The sequence below is a fragment of the Saccostrea cucullata genome, unplaced genomic scaffold, assembly GCF_032062105.1.
Source record: "Saccostrea cucullata isolate Sc308-1 unplaced genomic scaffold, CSIRO_AGI_Scuc_v1 ctg3374, whole genome shotgun sequence".
Lineage (NCBI taxonomy): Eukaryota > Metazoa > Mollusca > Bivalvia > Ostreida > Ostreidae > Saccostrea > Saccostrea cuccullata.
Window position 1 is genome coordinate 14,396 of NW_026934484.1, and position 22,874 is coordinate 37,269.

Here is a 22,874-nt window from a genome sequence, read left to right on the forward strand (position 1 = left end):
GGGTGGTAGAAAGTCCGATTGTAAAGGATAAATGGTTGAGAAAGTATTCCTTATTCTGTATTATTTGAATGTATTAAATACCTAGATAGAGGATTCTGTCTGAGGCGGTATCCTCTATTTTTCTGCATCTTTTTTAAAATTTAATTGTTAATACTATAACTTCATAAAAGCGTCAATTTCATGCTTTAAATATCATAATAATGCATGAGAAAGCTTAACATTGAATAGTTTATCTACCTTCACTTTATACTACACATACATACAGGTACACGAAGTATTCGGTGACTGTCTGAGGCGGCACTGAATACATTCGTTGTTGAGTATCATATCGATAATTGTATTAATATTTCATATCATTTTGAATTATTTAAATGCTTTTGTCAAGATATGCAACTATTCCATTCCTGGTACGTACGTTAATGACTTTCTCGAGTTGTGTATGAATTTATCTGCCTTCACTTTATACTAATATACACTTGCATACAGGTACACGAAGTATTCGGCGACTGTCTGAGGCGGCACTGAATACATTCGTTGTTGAGTATCATATCGATAATTGTATTAATATTTCATATCATTTTGAATTATTTAAATGCTTTTGTCAAGATATGCAATAATTCTATTCCTGATACGTACGTTAATGACTTTCGAGTTGTATATGAAATTATCTGTCTTCACTTTATACTACACTTACATACATGCATGTACACGAAATATTTGGTGACTGTCTGAGGCGGCACTGAATATATTCGTTGTTGGGTATCATATCGAGGATTGTATAAATAGTTTATATTTCTTTGAATTATTTACATGTTTTTGTCAAGATGTGCAATAATTCTATTCCTGGTACGTACGTTAATGACTTTCGATTATGTATTTATTTTATTTTAGTTAATATTTTTATTATCCATCCTTAGAAGTCCATTGATCTATGTTGTGAATAGTTTTGTAAGTATTTACATCATTATCAAGCTGTATACATTAAGTAATTGAAGCACATTTTTGGGTGGGGCGAGGGACCCTTCTCTGTACGTTCATTGTCCCTCTTGTGGGATGTTTTTGGGCCCCACCTTCTGCTGCATTCTGATATTGTAAAATCTGTAATCTCATTTGGCATTTGTAATAAATGCTCTATACACACACACACCCTCTTTATTATTTAACATGCTGCAGAACAGAGCTGCAAATGTGCTTCAGGTTCACGTGAACCGAATTGTTCATCAGTTTCAGTATTTAAGAGCACATAAGTGTATTTATGTATATAATGGAATTTATGTGATCTAAATACGTAATATTGCATATTTTTATTAATTAGCAATTTGTTTGAATTTATGGGTCCCGAAGGGTTTTTCCGGGTTTTATACCTAAGCGTCCTCTAGTAACGGCTATTAGCCTTATCCTTATCAGAATAACATTTCGGCTCCAAAATGTGGTTTACAAATTTTACCCACCACCACCCCTTCAATCCTCCATAATTATTGTTATTGTAGAAAATACATGTACTAGTTTCTTTTATATAAGGTGCCTTTTGTTATTGCATAACTTTTGTTATTGTAGAAAATAGATGTAATAGTTTCTTTTGTTTAAGGTACTTACTGTTAAATTTGTAGAATATATATGTACTAGTTTTCTTTTGTATAAGGTGTGGGATGTTTTTGGGCCCCACCTTCTGCTGCATTCTGATATTGTAAAATCTGTAATCTCATTTGGCATTTGTAATAAATGCTCTATACACACACACACCCTCTTTATTATTTAACATGCTGCAGAACAGAGCTGCAAATGTGCTTCAGGTTCACGTGAACCGAATTGTTCATCAGTTTCAGTATTTAAGAGCACATAAATTGTATAAGTTTATGCTTGATATATTTATTTATCAAAATTATTCTTGATTTACCTTTTATATATATATAAAATTTGTTACCAATCCAGGGAGCCCCTGGCACCCCAGGTGAGGTGTATGATGAAGGCCTCTGCGGAGGTGATGCCTCAAATATGAAACTATGTATGTATTTGAAATAAAATCTTTTATAAAAAAAAAAAAAAACAAAAAAACATATTCCCATTGTACACCTCCAATTTTATTTTTTCATCCGACACATATTTGGAGTTTTCCCGGCCACAGCAAACCATGGACTTTGCCTTAATAACCACATGGAAAGCGGAGGTATTATTTAGTGAGCACTTTGTTACAACGCCAAATGTAATAAACCCGGATTATTATATTTTGAGTTATTACATTTTGCGTCGAAATCAACGCAGAATGTAATAACGCAAAATGCAACAACACACGATGAGGATTATTACATTTTGCATCGAGATCAACGCAAAATGCAATAACGCAAAATGTAATAATGCGGGTTTTGGATTATTATACAATTATGGACTGTTTAGAAGGGAGACATCACAAATTATCAGGTCTGAATAAGGTTGCACCTGAGGGAGACAACCCTACTCAGACCTGATAATTGGTGATGTCTCCCTTCTAAACAGTCCATAATAGTTTTATTATCCTGAAGAACATACAATTATCAATTAGATAGAGTAGAAAATAGTAATAAAACCTCTTATTTGCTTCTACTCTGCTCCGATTCCACACTTTCAAAAAACTTTCAAAATTTGTCAACAGACAACTTTGACGTCATCTTTTGAATTTTTGGTTAACCGATCCCGAATATTTAACCATTGTACTTAAAACTTGTAAATAGGAGTTATCTCGCTTAAACCACTGTAGATTTAATCAAAGGGCGACAACGCACTTGTAACCCTGCATGCTCGCTTATGCTATTTCATTGTCATCTGAAGGGAGGTAACAGTTGTCACCCTGCGCGTGAGGGAGACATCACGAGTTGTCTCCCTGCACGTGACCTGCTCTAAACCAATCAGATTGACTGTATAATTCTGAAGGACCTCAAAATCAACAGGGGTCTTTATTAGGCCGCAGGGAGTTGTTATGTAAAATTTCTTTGCAAAAACTCAAAGGGTTCTCGAAATATCGCGAGGAAACGAAAGTGTTATAACAGACAGAATTTGCGAATTTATGACCTTGACCTTTGACCTTTTGACCTCAAAATCAATAGGAGTCTTCCTTAGTCCATAGGGAGTTGCTATGCAAAATTTCATTGCAGAAGCGCAAATGGTTCTTGAGATATCGTGTGGAAACGAAAGCGTTACAGACAGACAGAAAGACGGATGGACAAACCCAAATTAATATCCCCCACTTTTCAAGCGGGGGACAAAAATTCTTAGGCTAATGAACTATGTTCTTTGACTTAGGACTGGTTTTCAAAGTCATTACTGCTAATGTTTATTGTCCCCCGCTTGAAAAGTGGGGGATATTAATTTGGGTTTGTCCGTCCGTCTGTCCGTCCGTCCGTCTTTCTGTCTGTCTGTAACGCTTTCTTTCAATATGATATCTCGAGAACCCTTTGAGCTTTTGCAATGAAATTTAGCATAGCAACTCCCTATGGACGAAAGAAGAACCCTTTTGATTTTGAGGTCAAAAGGTCAAAGGTCAAGGTCATAAATAAGCAAATTCTGTCTGTTATAATACTTTCGTTTCCACACGATATCTCTAGAACCATTTCAGCTATTGCAATGAAATTTTACATAACAACTCCCTGTGGCCTCATAAAGACCCCTATTGATTTTGAGGTCAAAAATCAAGGTCGTAAATTTACACATTCTTTCTGTGTGTAACACTATCATTTCCGGGCGATATTTCAAGAGGATTTTGAGCTTATTTAATGTAATTTTATACCAAAACTCCCTAGGACCTCTCTCACCCCTCTCAAAGTTCCCCGCCCCGTTTGTTTTATTAGTATTTATAGTATTACATGTGGCTATTTTTAGCACAGAGGCATGAGGAGAGTTATCGCGTATAAAACAGGTTCTCGCCGGACTTTATGTTCTTATTACATCTATTAGAACTATTTAATAAAGGCTAAATAAAACAAACACCATGAATTGTGTAAAATTTTGACAATACCGAACATGAAGATACATACATGTATGTGACTTCACTTTTGCATATAATTGATTCCATGTAAAGCGATTCCGTGGTCTAGTGGTATGTTTCTCGCTTCCAAAGTGAGAGGTCCCGAGTTCAAGCCCCGGACGGACAGTCTTTTTTTTTTTTTGAAATACTTTTTTTTACTAAATAATAGTAATAAGCACGCGAAATGAAAAAATCTACGAGGTCTGGCTTGTACAAACTCATAAAATCGTCATTACAGTGTGAAAAATATTCCATATAAAAAGAATCTTCTATACACATAATAAAGAATAAGCAATTAAATCTTTATATCCATAATTGTATATTTTATTTGCTTCAGTATACATGCATGTATGCATTTAATAATTTTACAAATTCAGTGAGGAGGATCCAACTCTCCCCCCCCCCCCCCAACTGCGCATGTTTTACTTTTTCCTTAAGCGGGGGACACAAATTCTCTGAATTAGCTTGTTTATATAGATAAAACTTCGTTTTATTTTTGTTGCTTTATATAGCCTTTGTTTTATCTCAAAAGCGTTTGAGAGTAAGAATTACATTTTTGCACGTAATTTTTAAATGGTGACTATGGGGTTGACTTCCTGCCTTGAACAGGATGACATAAGCCAGCAATTGCTCTTTGAGCAATAAGCCCGGCTGATGAATTGTTTCTGCATGTCCGTAGTTGTACAATGATCAACATACGAAGAAAATACCCCATGCCAGCCCCTCTGTGCTAGACATACACACATACACTTCTAATTTGCAAACCAGTGTACACGTGCCGAACATGCACATCAAGAGCTTTTAATGGACTTATGGTCAGTCTTTGGTAATTAGAAATATTATTGGTTAGAAATTTATTAAGATTGATTTATGTTAATCAAAAATAGATTAATGTTTTATAATTAGGTACAATGCATTAAATAAAAGTCAGAGTTGAAAAAAGATACATTTAGATTTAGTTATATGTCCGTAAAAGCCGTAAATTTGGCCTAATTGTCATAGTTCTAAATATCCTGTAAAGCTTGGTTCCCACGTTGGTAACATGTATTTATCTCATACGTGTTGATGATACTACCCATGGAATAAACCTATGCTTTATCCATGGTTAGGTGCTTTATCAATAGCACTTCCGGTTTTGACACGATCCCTCCGCATTGCTTCAAGATTCAAATTTATCAAAACTTTGATTTGTAAAAATTCTTGCCTTATAAAAGAAATAATAATGATCAAGAATTTTGTAAAGAGCATGGAAAACACAATCGACGTATACTTCGAAGAAGTGTCAATATTTAGCAAAATTATCCGTCTCAATTACTGTAGAGGCGGATGCCGGATGTTAACCCCTTCCCCAAGAACGTATAGAAACGTATAATCTAATTAAAATTAGATGTTCGATCGACTCGCATACTCGTGAACGCGAATATACCCCATTTCAACTCGCATAAAGCCAATATGAAGGCACATAATCTAGATATCCTTTATATATTCAGATCAATTTATTGTTTGTGCTAACCGCAATAAAAAATAATTATATATTGCTTTATAAACATTTCGCGTTGTGTTCAAGGCAAAAATAAAATAACGCAAAATGTTATAACGAAAAGCACGTTATTATATTTTGCGTTAATCTCGACGCAAAATGTAATTACGCAAAATGTAATAATCCGAAAATCGTGTTATCACATTTTGCGTTATTACATTTTACGTTGATCTCGACGCAAAATGTAATAACACAAAATGTTATAATCCCAGTTTATTACATTTGGCGTTGTTATTACAATTCGCGTTGTAACAGCGCTTTGCTCACAATACCTCTAGTTTTTGTCAGTGTACCTGAATCAGTATTCCTTGTTTTACTTTGTTAAATTTCGTTATTGGATATTGCATTAGAACTTCAGGGCCGAAACTGTTCGGTCATACTTAGTTTGAAGTGTATCTTGTATTTTACATGTATATTTTGACGCAAAATGTAATTACGCAAAATGTAATAATCCGAAAATCGTGTTATCACATTTTGCGTTATTACATTTTACGTTGATCTCGACGCAAAATGTAAGAACACAACATGTATATTTTGAGGAATAATGCATATGGTTAACAAACATTGACATACTAGAGGAACATAACTTGAATACAAAGAAAATTTAATGAAAATAATCCGACCTACTAAAATGCTTGATTTACAGCTTTTTGATAATTCACAAACAGTGTATAAACAAATATGGTTCACTGCCGTAGGAACCGAGATTCTAAATGCTTGTGCTCCCTCAATTAAGAAGGATATAAAGACAACGAACAGTATTCGATCTCAAATTCCATAAAACAATATAAAATAGGAGCAGAGCAAACACGGACCTCCGAAACATCAGAAGTGGGATCAGGTGCCATGGAGGAGTGAACATCCCCTGCTGACCGGTCACACCCGCCGTGTGCTCATTGTCATGATCGTGAAATAACGGAAAAATCCGTCGTCAATTCAGTGTATAAATAATGGACTAACAATTGGTATGAAAAACGTCAGTCAGGATTTGACTCATTGATAAATTGTATTTGCTGACAAGGTCATTGTATCGACCATAGAACGTACGAAATGATGACTTTAAATGAGACTGCTGATATTCTTGTTTCATCAACTTGTTTGTCAATAATTTACCTCGTTTTAGAAATTGTTCATACGTAGAGCATGCTCTTGCGTATCGAATCAAATGGGATATATACACTCCGTATGCAGGTGATGAGGGTATATTGCTGCATAAACAAGGCAAGTTGACGGTAGAAAAGTTAAAGTCATCACGTTTATCATATAACTTGGCTGATAGGCTACCGTTAACGTCTTTTTGAAGTAAAATATCCAAGTATGATATAGATGGGTTAGACTCTGTGGTATCTTTTATCTCAAGCTCTCCTGGATATATCATATCGACGTTGGAATGAAATTTTCCATTGTTAACTGACAATACGTCGTCGATATATCTGAAGGTCGAGTTAAAGGCCGCAGCAAGTGGTTTTTTTTCTTTTCACGCATAAGATTATTTAAAAAGTCGTTTTTTTGGCTGGCTAAGGGTATTTTTCCATCTTTTTCTTTTTTGGCAGTTACCTCAAACTCATAACTGAAAGTATTTGGTTGTACCCCCCCCCCCCCCCGACGGAAACTGCTTTCTTTGGGCCAGTTAAGTGTCCGAAATAACAAGGCTCCCGCTGCCGTGTTATCAAAAAATGTAGTCGCACGCAAGACAATTTTTTCTAAGGAGCCAACTTCAAAAGTGGACAGTAATCATTATTGGAATGTGTGTTTACTAATAGGTGGCTCAGAAAGAAAAAAAAACACCCATTTCTAATATTTATAATTTCCTCCTCTCTCCAGAGTTTTGTGTTCGCTTTTTCAGAATTTTTTTTAAAGTGTATAACACATTATATGAAAAAAGGTGCAAGATAATGTAAATGAACATTGCCATCTATAATACATCACTCAAGAAGAGTTATTGTCTACCATATGAATGCTGGTTTCTTTCTATGAGGTTATATTTTTAAGTATAAAAAAGACTCTCTCTCTCCCCAAAAACACTTTTTTAATAAAATACATTATATAAAGAGCATTATTGCAACCACTGTTGAAATAACGACAACTATTGAAATATTAATTTCAATAGTGGTTGAGAGTGCATTTCAATACCAAACATAATATGCAACGACTATTGAAATACGACCACTATTGAAATAGTTTTTTTCCAATAGTGGTTGAAAGTGCATTTCAATAACAAACATAGGTTGCAACCTCTATCAAAATACAACCACTAATTATTTCAATAGTTGTATGGAGTGCATTTCAATACCAAACATAAGTTGCAAGCACTGTTGAAATAATGTTCACTTTTGAAATAAATATTTCAATAGTGATTAACAGAAAGTTTTCAAAAGTTATTAAAATATTGATTTCAAAAGATGTTAAAATGACTAATAGAAGCTGACAATAATTTTAATATCAAAACCCCATTGCAAGTTCTTTGGAAGTATCCCAATAATTAAAACGGCTATAAAGTTGAATTACATATTGTGTTTTTTAACACAATATACTAATTTATTTAACTAAAGTTAATTAGTGAGTATAGGTCAGAATTTGTAGCCCCCCCCCCCCCCCCCCCCAACATCTTAATTCTTGAGATGGACGTAAAACAAAAAATCGATCAAAGGGGAACGGCCAGGTGTTTAAAGCAGGCCTTACAATTTTTTTTTTAAAAATCTATGTAAGCTTTATGTGGTCACACACAATTTCCTATATAACAAGATATTTATATCATATCGAAAAAGACCATATGTTTCATAAAATATTACTTTCTCTGATAGATAGTTTCTTGAATTTTAATACAATTTTAGAAAATTAAAGTTATCATAAGCTTCTTAACAGAAAAATCCTTTTTTCCTTTATTTTCAGATGACTTTGCGACCAGCAGGATTTCCAATCTTCCCAGTAGATAGCTGTCCCAGAAATCTATCGGCAGTAGAAACAGCTACACTCAGACTCAATTGTTCTGAAGTCAAAGAGTTCAAAAATGTTTATCACTGTCTACCCCTTTCCAATCTTTCGTTGCTGGTGGAATTCTGTTACGATGGAGTGAGTGGTTTGATTGAGAAAGGTAATAGTTTGAAAAAATACTAGCATATTCTTAAACTTTGCTAATCGTCACCTTTCCTTTCTTATGCAGCAATATACCTTCATTACCCGAATGCGTAGTTTATATATCTCATTTGATTCTACTTATGAAAAATTTCTAAAACGAGGTAAATTATTGACAAACAAGTTGATGAAACAAGAATATCAGCAATCTCGTTAAAAGTCACCATTTCTTAAGTTCTATGCTCGATACAATGACCTAGTCAGCAAATACAATTCATCACGAGTCAAATGCTGATTAACTTTTTTCATACTAATTGTTATTCCATTATCATATAATGAATTGACGACGGATTTTCCCGTTATATCTCGATCATGACAAGAAGTACACGGAGGGTGTTACAAGTCGGCAGGGGATGCTCACTCCTTAATGGCACCTGACCCACCTCTGATGTTTTTGAGGTCCGTGTTTGCTCTGCTCCTATTTTGTATTGTTTTATGGACTTTTGATCTTGAATACTGTTCGTTATCTCCATATATATCATGCTTATTATTACATTTTAAGAAAAGATCAAGAATCACAAAATGGCAATCAATGATTATTTTTCCCTTTATGACTGTCTTCCAATTTTTTCATAGTAAGATATTTTACTAATTGAAGACATTCAGAGCTAAGTCACAGACAAGCGCGGTATTCTAGCTTTTCACTGGTAAACATGTCTCCCAAAATATACAGCATGCATTGATCAATTCTAAAAAAAGAAGAAAAAAAGAATGAGAAGTTTTCATAAAAGAATACGAAAAGTTATGCAATGTAATATTTTGAATGAAATAAAAGGTCGTGCAAAAATGAGGTAGAATATATTATAAATTGCATAATATCTCGATATGCAAGCGATATCATGTGTTTAAATATATATTTGCCAATGAAAAAAGGTAAAGATAGCGAACGGAGATAATTTTAAAATATCCACAACAATACAATTCTTTTAACAGGGCATAAAAAGAACCCCAGAAAATTGCAGATGTGGGATCAGGTGCCTAGAGAGATTAACCATCCACTGCTGACCACACCCTATGAATAACTCATGTAAACTTGACATCCCATGATCGAATATACGTTACATGTAGTTTAAAAACAAGGGACAAACAATTGACCAAATTATAGGTTATATTTATTGACAGGGTCAAAAATACGACAAATTAATGTACATTTAACGGGGTTGTTGAAATCTCTGTAGCATTAGGATTTGTAATCTAGTCTAAAACTAAATTAAATCTTCTGAGTATCGATTAAGTTTGGAGACACCGTGAATTGTTTTAAGTTTATCTAATAAATACATACATTGTTAGATAAGTCTTGAAATCCAAGCAGGGTCTTGAATGCGCGAGTAATGGTTGTTGTTATTTGCATATGATCCTTACTATTAAAATTACACGCAAAAATATAATTTTTGCGAGCAGATAAACTCGTGTAATAACACAAATATAAAGTTCTCGCAAATAAAAAAGTGACTTATTGTACTTTTTGGTTTGATTCTTGGGGAAGGCAAGGCTTGTTTAAAACCTTATAAACGGTATATTGTTTGATACCAGTATCTTCCTAGCCTAATCTGTACATTTTTTTACATTCGTATGAACCACATGTTTTTTTTTGTGAAATGTAAATGGAATCTTTCATATTCACAGGTAATTGCATGGTACTCGAAAATCAACATTTGAATAATCATCCATGCGCCCACTTTACCAACGGCTGTCCAGAGGCACCCTATTTTCCCAAAAATATGTTTAGCTGTATGTACTTTTCTTTTTAAATTCGCCTGGGTTATATATATACTCACCGTCAATAGAAACACAACACCCTAATTTTTGGGTGAAAATTATGTACAAGATATAACTATGTACCAAAAAAGGTAGGACATCTTGAACTTTGCCAAATCAGTTATTTAGCGGATGAATGATTTTCATTCCATTACCGGAAGTTGGTTTTTAGCCCTCTTAACAGAAATCAAATATTAGCATTTTTGATAAATTATTTGACAATATTTTGGGTTTTTAAGGTTTTGTACCTGTTATTCAAAAGTATTGTACTAAAATTCCGGGAAAATATATTTCTTTCTTTTCTGGATGTGATATCTGTATTTCCTTAAAATTACCGAAAGCACGCATTTTCATTGATAATGCTGGAAATTCTCAAAATAAAGAAAAAGGAGAGCTACAGATACAAATGTACGCTACAAAACGTCTTTTCGGGCTCATGTGTTTCAAAAGCATGAATGACAGTTCATTGACCGGAAGTCTAATGGTTATTATACTGCGCAAAGTTAGGGAAAATTCGACCTCAGTATCTGAAAAAACAGGTATTTAAAAATGCCAAAGGATATTTATTTCGCTCAGATAAAGACATTGATAAACCTAATGCATGGTGGAAATCGGATTGCGTATGTTGCACATGGTGGACTAGCATGTTTTGATTAATGGTCGGAAGGGGGATGTTTTATTAAAGAGTTATCTGTTAAGAGGGCTAAAAAATCTTTTGGTAATGGAATGAAAATCATTCAACCTTTAAATAACTTATTTGGCAAAGTAAAAGATGTCCCAACTTGTTTGGTAAATAGTTATATCCCGTATACATGTATAAATTTTCACCCTAAAATTAGAGTCTTGCGTTTCTATTGACGGTGAGTATACATAGATAGACCTAGACTATTTTAGCCACCATCTTGTGAAAATAAAACCACTTGAATGAATTTATATGTATGCAATTATTGGGTTAAGGGTAACATATATAATACATAAACAAATGCATTCATAACAATATTATATAATTAACAACGTCAAACAACGCAATTTATGAACACTGGAGAAACACTAGTATTCAAACTGGTCTTAACAAAGTTAATATCATGTGTGACCACCATTTGCACTAACGTATGCTTGACAAAGGCGCCTTATTGATGACATCAACGTGTTTAGATATGCTTGAGGGATGTTGTTTCAGATATTGGTAAAGACCTGGCCTAAATCAGCCAACGTAACTGGCTGATTCGGCAAATGACGTACACCTCGTTCCATTTCTTCCCAAACGTGTTTGCTCGGTTATAAATCGGGGCCGACATCTACATACTGCTGAGCGAAAACGTCCCTTCCTTTGCGTGCAGCATGTGGCCTTGCGTTGTTTTGCTGAAAATAATGTGATTCCGTTGTCCCTGTATGAAGGGTATCAAATGGCTCTGAATAATTTTCTCTCGATAGTGCACTCCGATGAGATTTACATTGACGATCTGAAGAGGGGTTCTTCCACGTGCTGTGATTCCACCCCACAACATAACGCTGCCTCCACCAAATTGTCGCCGGTGCACAACACACGCGTCCTGTTACCGCTCCCCAATGCGACGATACTCTCTACGACGGCCGTCACTGCTATCCAAATGAAATCTGGACTCGTCCATGAACAGAATAATAGCCCAGTCCTATAGTCGGAATGGCAGATGTCGTCTGCACCACGCTTGTCTAGCGATACAATGACGTTGAAGCAGTATTGGGCGAACATCTGGACTTATTGTTCTAATGTGCTCGTGCAGACGATTGCGCACAGTTCTTGGGATGATTGGTCTAAGTCCAGGAATACTTCAAACAGTCAAACTTGCTGTCTGGAAACAATTTCTCAGGTGCACGAGTCTAATGTGGTTGTCCTGTCGACGCGACGTCACGCGAGGTCGCCGAGAACGTGGTCGATTTCGAGTGTTACCAGAGTGTTGAAAAAGTGTCCATTATTATTGGGTGGTGTTACGATGAACTTCAAAGTGTCGTGCAACGATAATTTTTGCCATTCCAGCTTGAAGTATCCCTTTAGCAATATTACGTTGGTTTTTGCTGAGTCGTGGTATGACAAACGGGTAAATGTGGTCAAAAATGTTTTTCATATCGAATAGAGTCCAAATAAACCTTATACAGTTCTTTCTCTAAAGAATTTTGGCTACTTAAACTTGTGTAGAAGAACACGTCAAAAACAGCTTTTGCTCACTAACCATGAAAAGCCCGTGCATCCGAGTCGAGTTCTATCCGATATTATCTTGGTGATCGTGCATAAATAAAAGCAAAACAGGTGTTGAATATTTGTTTAATTATCGGATAGCATTTCTAAAATAAGGAAAAGTATAAAATGTAGTGTTGCATTATTTTTCTCATAAAGCATAATACTACTTAAAGTAGACTGAGCATGAACTTATTTTGTAATCATTAAGATAAAGCCCAGGGTTAGGATTTACATTACCTGCGTTAAATAAGCAAGAAAAGAGAGGCAATGAAACTAAGAAAAAAATATTTTAAAAATAGAATCACAGTTCTCTAATCAGATTTCAGAAACTCAATTACCAAGGGTGAGGTTAAGTTATCAATTCATGTGCTCTAGTTAACGAAAAGAAAATGTTTTGCGTCAATATTATAATAATACAATGGCATTTGTCTTTATTATAAGTAAACATAAAGGATACCACAGGAGTCTGATTCATCTGTTTCATATTCTGATATTTTGCTTGAAAAAGGCGTTAATGGTAATCTAACAACCACGCTCTATGATACACTTGATTACTTTAACTCTTCTATCGCCAACAACCCTACTTATGCAGCCATATACCTTTATGTTCCTCTGTTATTATGCAAGACCGAAGCCAAGTCAACCTAACTAGTTTTTAGATGGATTAAAATTGAAATAACAACAGTAGTGAAAGTGAAAAAATGTCATTAATTCACGAAAATGACGCAAAACAAAAATATAAACATATTATATGGGGATCAGACAAATTTTCAATAGAATACAAAAAAACTTTGGTATCATATTATGTAATCTGATCCCCTAAAATTAAATACTGTATACAGGGAAATTTCCGCCACCGTTTTATTTTCGTCCCTTTCGCCCTACCCTCATTTGGGCGAATTTAAAATGGGGCGAATTCAAAGAATACAGTATAATTTCTAAAACAAAACTATGGATGGGCGAATTTAAAACAGGGCAAAATTGTTTGCAAGTGTGATAGGGCGAAAATAAGACAGGGCGAAAATAACCCTGTATACAGTATATCATAAATGAGGCACTGATATGCCTGTCATCAAAAAAGGGTGGTATACAATATACGTACCTTCATCACCTGTATACGTAATTTAAATATCTCAGTTGATTCGATATGCAAGAGCATGTTTTACGTATGAACAATTTATGAAACGAGGTAAATTATATACAAACAAGTTGATGAAACAAGAATATCAGCAGTATCGTTTTAAGTCATTATTTCGTAAATTCTATGGTCGATACAATATGACCCTATCAGCAAATACAATTTTTCAATGAGTCAAATGCTGATTGACGTTTTTTTGTACTAATTGTTATTTTATAATTTATACACTAAAATGTTGAGTTTTCCGTTATTTCTCAATCATGACATGGAGCACACGGCGGGTGAGCTTTATTGATCATTCACAAAAAATAAGAAAAACAAACCGATTCTCAAGACATTACACATTATTGCCAATTATCCTATAAACATATTTCATAGATATTTCTCTAAGAAAGTTATAGCTATGGGCGTAGTGAGGTACATAGTGAGGTAATGATATGTTGAAAATGCTTAAGTACTCTGAATTTTCACTAATGATATAATTCAATCTACAACACAAGAAAAACAACAAAAATTTGTGATTATATGATCATAGAAAAAAGTATTTATTAACATGAAGAATTATAGTTCTTTCAAAAACAAGAATATGTTTTGTTTTAATTGTTATTTATGTTTGAGGGGGATAGGGTAATTGATAAAAAAAGCATTTATGTTTGAATATCTTTTCTTTCAGTTTTTTAGGATTACTAGTATATTCTTCGTACATTTGTATTTTCTGTGGTGTTATTCTCGTTTCCAAATTTAGATGATTTATAGCTTATAATTCGATTTTGTAGTTCCATCCTGCATACAAATAAACAAGCAAAACAGTTGTTATTTGGCGGATCCAAGATGTCCCCCAGTCAGGTAATTTGAAAATTGTCCATCAGATGTTTAAGATTAGATAAAAACGATAAAAAATATTGATCATATCTTTTCAATGAGAAAAAAAAGCTTTCCGATTTTAATTGACAAAAACTGACAACAGCTTTTTGATCGTTCATTGGGTGAGTTAAAAATGCATTATGAATTTTTAACTCATAAGTTTGATATAAGAATTCAACGAACATTACAAGCTTTTAATGTTTGTAATTAAAAGCATTTTCAAGTTAGAGAATTTTTTTTTCATAATTCACATCATGTTATAATTTAATTTTGTTTATATTCTCGCCTCTCATTGGTTGATTTCCAAAAAGGAACGCAGAACATTTTGTATAATCTGGTTTGGTATGGGGACACACCCCCTTGACGACCAGCTTAATCATCTTATCCATGCAATCCCCTCATTTCCAAATTCGGAATCCATGGAAAATTCAAGAATTAATAACTCTATCTTTAATTTCAAACATTTACTCGATCTTACCTCATGTAAACACACAACATGGCTGCTAGATCTATGTATCAGTTATTACCTTCCCTCGCTTCACATCACTACCGTTACTAAGGTTGTATTATTGCGCGGTAAATTTGAACTTGTAAAAAGCAACACAATTTTACATCCAAAGTTGTTTAATTATTTTAAAATTAAATTATAAGGAATGACTCTAATTCTTGGCCAAATTATCGAGTATAATCTGGTTTGGGTCAGTTTACACTTTTTTATAATCCGCTTCGCGGATTATAAAGCGTAAACTGACCCAAACCAGATTATACTCGATAATTTGGCCAAGAATTAGAGTCATTCCTTAATTCTGTGACATCGTCTCTAAAGTAGTACGTAAACTAAAAAAAAATTTTCTTGTTATGTCGATTTTGCACTGGAAGAGATGAAGGTCAGTGGTTACTATATTTTGAGCCTTTGTTTTTGAAATATTTTGTCATTATTCACGTACAGATCAATTTTATTTACCTTACAAATTAAAAAAAAAAGCAATAAAACATGCAACTTTCAAAACAAAACGTTTGCATTGATAGATAAGTAAGGATAGAAAACACAGTAACAGCATACCATAATTAATTCACCCCTATGTGAAGGCCCAGGAAGTGGTCGAACACAATTCGCTGTGTGTTCTCTTTCTTTGGATGTCTCTTAAATGTTATGTAACAAATGAGCCTCTATGAAGGGGAAAGACAATTATCATTAGTATTCTGTTAGATGATTTATACATGATGACTTCTTGTGAGGATCAGATCAACTGGTAATAATCATAACTCTGTTTAATTTTCATAGAGGGATTGCCGATACAACAACTATTCTCATGGGAGAAAATGAAACTGCTACAACGAACAACAGCGACGATGTTAAGCTAAGTTTAGCTGTGTTAACACCAATTATTGTGATCAGTTTAATAATCACACTCGGGGTTATGTGGAATCGAGGGAGGCATAAATTTTGCAATAAAGGTAAAATATTTAAATGAACATGATGAATGCTATATAATACTAGATGCTGTCATGAGACAGTAATACCCGCACTAAGGTGTTTGCCTCTAAATACACAATCCTACGGGCGGCTTACCAAGGAAAAAGTCAAAATAATTCTATATAATTCAGGCACGTAGCATCGTTTTTGAAAGTAGGGGGGGGGGAACCTGAGAAAATTCTTTTTACTTACCTTAAAAAATTAACAAGGAAAAAAAATGAAATCGGGGGGGGGGGGGGGGGGGGGGGGGTAGTGACCAACTTTTTTCAAGGCCAATTAAAATTACTTTCACTTCCAATTTTTCCCCCATATTTCCTTGCTATGTATATACTGTGGTAAAAAGTGTGTGGGGGGGGGGGCAACCATCTTTTCAATGGACATTTTCTTATAGTACAGGTAATGTTGGGAAAAAAAGGGGTGGCAGCCCCCCCCCCCCCCCCTGGTTGCTACGTGCCTGTAATTTACATGTATTCATCAAATTGAGTATGAAATTATCCCTGTGACCTATAACTCAGAACCTCTTATATTTATTTTACATGCTTAATTCATTATATACCAGTTTGAATTCTATTAATGATGTAAATTAGATTTTGATAAATGTTTTGCTCATAATAGGACCTTTTTAAATTTACTAACCCCCCCCCCCCCCCCTCGACACCACAATCACACAGTACATACTTTTTGGAATAGGCTAGATGGAACAGTTTTGTTAAAACATTGTTTGTTATGAATTAATTTAAAATTTGTTCTTGACATGTAAATTCTACATCACACCACGTTGCCTCACCCATTATCATATTTTTAGATTAAACTCCATTCGGTACACCTCGGCCGATTCCCACTTCATCTGATAAGGTGACGGAATCGACGGCACGAAGGTTTTCCGAATGGAATAGCATTATAACATGCTGCAGAATGGTGTGCATTGGATTAATTCATTATGTGTTATATAAATTGGATTTATATTTCATGAAGTTTACAAGACCTCTGGAGGTCGGTAAGTACAAGTTTAAGTATAGTGGGGGGTAAAATAAACCCAAACGATTAGGTTAAGTTCAAAAAGGGTCAAAGATCAGCGCATGCCACACTAGACGAATTTCATATTGTGAAGTTATCTCCCCTTGTCGATGTGACATTCAGTTACTGCCAATACTGGTGCGGATCCAGAATTTTTTTTCGGGAGTAGGGAGGGGGGGGGGGTCACATCTCAGTCAAAAAATTCATGCCTAGAATTTCCTGACAAGCAGGAGAAAAAAAACTCATAAACTGAAAACAAATAAAAAAAATAAAAACAATGATAGTGGGGTCAATGTTTTCTAAGTTAGGGGGAGGATGTCCAAAGTCATTTTTTATTTGCTTCAGTATATAGTCTTGTTTAAATAACAAAGGAAATTCCAGGGGGGGTCCAATCTCCCTACCCACTCCCTATCCCTGAAATAACATTCTATTTTGTGATTCCAATTAAATAGTATATTTTTTTCCATTTGACTAATTATGTAAATATTTTTTTTCTTGTGTTTATATTATGTCTGTCTATTTGTCTGCAGAAATTATAACCTTGCCCATAAGTTTTAAGTGGGATGGGCTATACAAATGGCTTCCACATTTTATAGGTTTATTTCTTGTGACAATTAAGACCATTTATTTGGGTAACATTAATTTTTACCTCTGATCACTTGACCTAGAATACACATTTTTACAAGAAAAATACCCAACTTTAAACTTAGCCTAAATTTTGATCAGTAGGTGCTAGGGCTTTCATGCTTAACATGTGTATTCATTGTGAACTGTCAACAGGTATAAATATGTTTGACCTTGACCGTAGAGTTTGAACCACTTAAAAAATTATATAACCTTGGCAATTAACTTTTGAACAGGAAGTACTAGGGATTACTTATTTCACATGTGCATTCCTTGTGACAAGACTTTTATCTGATACCAACAATTTGAACCCTTTGACCTTGACCTTTGAGTTTGACATATATTTGAGAAACTTCAACCTTCGCCATAGGCTTCCATACAGGGACATCAGTGTTTCACAAACACATCTTGTCTTCATTATTATTTGGTTGTGTCTCCATATGAGGGAAAAATTCCCGAGAGAGATGTATTCACAACAAACAAAATACTAAAGAAAATATAAAACATGAATATGTTGGTCATGCATATCTCTGCATGAAAAAAAACAGCTTTTCAAATACTGCAACCATATTGTAACCCTTTCAAAACACTCATTTGAGCTTTTCTGGTTTCTTTATCATATAACGTCTGTCGTGACATGTCGTCCATCTGTTTGTCTGAAAACTTTTTACATTTTTAACTTCTCTAGAACCACTGGTCCAATTTTACCCATGCAATTCATATAGAAATATGTACATTTGTATATCAGACTGTCCTTCTGTCTGAATAAAATTAACCTTGGTCATCACGGTCATATCTACTGAATGAGAAGAGACAAGGCATTCATATTAAACTTATGTACTAGTATTTACCTGTGAGAATGGCATGGTTTTTTTTTTACATATGACCTAGAAGTTTGACCTACTTGCAAAAAATTAAATTGTTATAAATTCATCATTTTGAAAGAGAAAAGTTAGGGCATTCATATTATAATGCATGTATATTATTACCTGTGATAAGATCTTTCCAAATGAATCATGACTTTTACTCTGTGACCTTGACCTTGAAGCCTAACCTACTTTTCAAAAATGTTGCATTTGCTTATAACTTTTGATTGAGATGAGATATGACTCTCACATTTTACATGTACATTAATTACTCATAAAAATTCAAGGTGTTTCCCAGCATGCGATGTTTTTTTACTCTTTAACGTTGATGTTTTACATAATTTTCAAAATATATAACTCTCCTAAAAGATGATTAGGCTTCTGAGTAACATTAAGGAGGACTTCAGGAAAGACAGGACTTTTTGCACAAAAAACGTCATTTTTCACCTCCATTTGACCCCCGGGGAAAAAACAAAATTACGAAAACTTACTGCACATCTACATGACACCACCAACCATCTCCCAAAAGATGATTAGGCTACTGTGTAAAATGTAGGAGAATTTCAGGGAAGACGGGGCTTTTTGCATAAAAACGTCATTTTTTGACCCCTATTTGACCCCCTGGGGCAAAATCAAAATTCCGAAACCTTACTGCACATCTACATGACACCACCAACCATCTCCCAAAAGGTGATTAGGCTGTTGAGTAAAATGTAAGAGGAGTTCAGAGAAAACGGGACTTTTTGCATAAAAAACATCATTTTTCGACCCACATTTGACCCCCCGGGGCAAAATCAAAATACCGAAACCTTACTGCACATCTACCTGACACCACCAAAGATCTCCCAAAAGATGATTAAGCTACTGTGTAAAATGTAGAAGGAGATCAGGGAAGACGGGGTTTTTTGCATAAAAAACGTAATTTTTTGACCTCCATTTGACCCCCCGGGGCAAAATCAAAATTCCGAAACCTTATTGCACATCTACATGACACCACCAACCATCCCCCAAAAAGGTGATTAGGCTGCTGAGTAAAATGTAGAAGGAGTTCAGGGAAAACGGGACTTTTTGCATAAAAAACATCATTTTTCGACCCCCATTTGACCCCCCGGGGCAAAATCAAAATTATGAAACCTTACTGCACATCTACATGACACCACCAATCATCCCCCAAAAGGTGATTAGGCTGCTGAGTAAAATGTAGGAGGAGTTCAGAGAAAACGGGGCTTTTTGCATAAAAAACGTCATTTTTCGACCCCCATTTGACCCCCTCGGGCAAAATCAAAATTCCGAAACTTTATTGCACATCTACATGACACCACCAACCATCCCCTAAAAGGTGATTAGGCTGCTGAGTAAAATGTAAGAGGAGTTCAGGGAAGACGGGACTTTTTGCATAAAAAACGTCATTTTTCGACCCCCATTTGACCCCCCGGGGCAAAATCAAAATTCCGAAACCTTACTGCACATCTTCCTGACACCACCAAAGATCTCCCAAAAGATGATAAGGCTACTGTGTAAAATGTAGAAGGAGATCAGGGAAGACGGGGCTTTTTGCATAAAAAACGTCATTTTTCGACCCCCATTTGACCCTCTGGGGCAAAATCAAAATTCCGAAACCTTACTGCACATCTACATGACACCACCAACCATCCCCCAAAAGGTGATTAGGCTGCTGAGTAAAATGTAGAAGGAGTTCAGGGAAGACGGGACTTTTTGCATAAAAAACATCATTTTTCGAACCCCCATTTAACCCCCCGGGGGAAAATCAAAATTCCGAAACCTTACTGCACATCTACATGACACCACAAATCATCCCCCAAAAGGTGATTAGGCTGCTGATTAAAATGTAGAAGGAGTTCAGGGAAGACGGGACTTTTTGCTTAAAAAACATCATTTTTCGACCCCCATTTGACCCCCCGGGGCAAAATCAAAATTCCGAAACCTTACTGCACATCTACATGATACCACAAATCATCCCCCAAAAGGTGATTAGGCTGCTGAGTAAAATGTAGAAGGAGTTCAGGGAAGACGGGACTTTTTGCATAAAAAACGTCATTTTTCGACCCCCATTTGACCCCCCGGGGCAAAATCAAAATTCCGAAACCTTACTGCACATCTACATGACACCACCAACCATCTCCCAAAAGATGATTAAGCTACTGTGTAAAATGTAGGAGGAGTTCAGGGAAGAAAAGTGTGACAGACGGACGGACGGACGGACGGACATGAGTAACAACAATATACCCCAACTTTCTTTAGAAAGTGCGGGTATAATTAAGAAATACTTAAATACGAATTATCTTTGGAATGTACATGTACGGATATTTACCGAGTTCTTCAGTACTTTTTACCTTCTTTACCTTGTCTGTGACTTACATGTAGATGACTAAGAGTTTTGGTGGTCATTTATGCTATGTTTTTTTTATCCCACGTTTCCGAAAATTGTTGAAGCTCTGGCATACCAAGCAAACAAGAAAACATATTCTGCATGTCAGTCATAACCGTTACGATTACCATTTTCTTGTAGTTATAATATTTTTGGCTGTGTTCCTCATAGCCTATCCATTTGAATTCGATTAATGTAAACTTTACATAGCTACGGCGTCCCAGCATAAATCAATTACATTACTTTATTTCCCTTATTTACTTAATCCACTAAAAACCGTTATCCAGGCTTTTTGATATCATTGACAGCTGCTTCCTCAATAAAAATGAAACTCGTAAATTTACTTTCAAAACTATTTTGTTAAATCAGATTCTAATTGCACACATAAGAACTCTGAAGTTGACATCAAGAAGATGCTTAAGTTTCTGATTGACAATATCTATGTGGTTTTGGAGACCAGGTATTCCAAAAATCTTTTGGAATTCCCATAGGTACAAATTGCGTTCCGTTATTAGCAACCTTATTTTTATATTCATATGAAGCAGAATTTATGCAAAATCTTATGCGTGAAAAGAAGAAAACACTTGCTGTGGCCCTTAACTCGATTTTGAAATATCGACGACGTATTGTCAATTAATAATGATAATTTCCATTCCTACGTCGATACGATATATCCTGGTGAGCTTGAGATAAAAGATACCACAGAGTCCGACACTTCTTTATATTTGGATTTTTACTTGAAAAAGACACTAATGGTAATCTAACAACCAAGCTATATGATAAACGTGATGACTTTAACTTTTCTATCGTCAACTTCCCTTACTTATGCAGCAATATACCTTCATCAACTGCATACGAAGTATATATATCTCAGTTTTTTCGATACACAAGAGCATGCTCTACGTATGAACAATTTCTTAAACAAAGTAAATTATTTACAAGCAAGTTGATGAAACAAGAATATCAGCTCGTTTAAAGTCATAATTTCGTAAGTTCTGTGGTCGATACAATGAGCTTGTCAGCAAATACAATTTATCATTGAGTCAAATGCTGACTGACGTTTTTTTTTACACCAATTGTTAGTCCATTATTTATACACTGAATTGACGACGGTTTTTTATCCGTTATTTCCTGATCATGACAACGAGTACACTGCGGGTTTGACCGGTCGGCAGGGGATGCTCACTCCTCCATGGTACCTGATCCCACCTCTGATGTTTTGGAGGTCCGTGTTTGCTCTGCTCTTATTTTGTATATTGTTGAATGGACTTTGAGATTGAATACTGTTCGTTATCTTTATATCCCTCTTTCAGAATTTTTTCATCACGGGTTCGAATCCACTGCGGTATGTGAGGATCGGTCCTTCGGTTGAGATCGTATAGGTCTCGAGTCGCAGTAGCTATTAAAGTAATACGAAAAAGATCGTCCCCATAATTCACTCTAGTGAAATAATTTACACCCCTCCCCCCAATGTAAACGTTTATAACATGCTTATAGGTTCTATAGATATTGGTCATAGCTTGTTCAAAAGCTATTACATGTTTTTATAAATACATGATATTTTTAATTATATGTCGTGATTATACTGATCGTAGCTCTTTTCATTCTCTTATTATCATCATGATCTACGCCTTAAACTCATATAATTTTCCATTTGAAGCTGCTATTATAGCTGTTGATGAAAATCAATGTTGGGAAGTTTATAATTTCTTTTTGAGTTCTGTTTTTAGTCCTAAAGGTCAATTCAATATATAAAAGTCTTAATTGGTTAATTATGTTTGGCAATTCATCTTCACATTTTATCTATGTCTTTTATTTTGAGCAAACCAACAGACTAGTACATAATTTTAA

The 22,874-nt window shown here is 34.9% G+C and overlaps 1 protein-coding gene across 1 annotated transcript in view; it reads left to right on the forward strand.

Annotated features, from left to right (window-relative positions):
- Positions 1-22,874, forward strand: part of LOC134240827 (uncharacterized) — a 41,377-nt gene that overhangs the window by 12,728 nt on the left and 5,775 nt on the right. The window contains exons 2-5 of the mRNA XM_062722901.1: positions 8,430-8,631; positions 10,299-10,403; positions 14,563-14,632; positions 15,936-16,108. Of these exons, the coding sequence (XP_062578885.1) occupies positions 8,430-8,631; positions 10,299-10,403; positions 14,563-14,632; positions 15,936-16,108 (550 nt within the window). The remainder of the gene's footprint in view (positions 1-8,429; positions 8,632-10,298; positions 10,404-14,562; positions 14,633-15,935; positions 16,109-22,874) is intronic.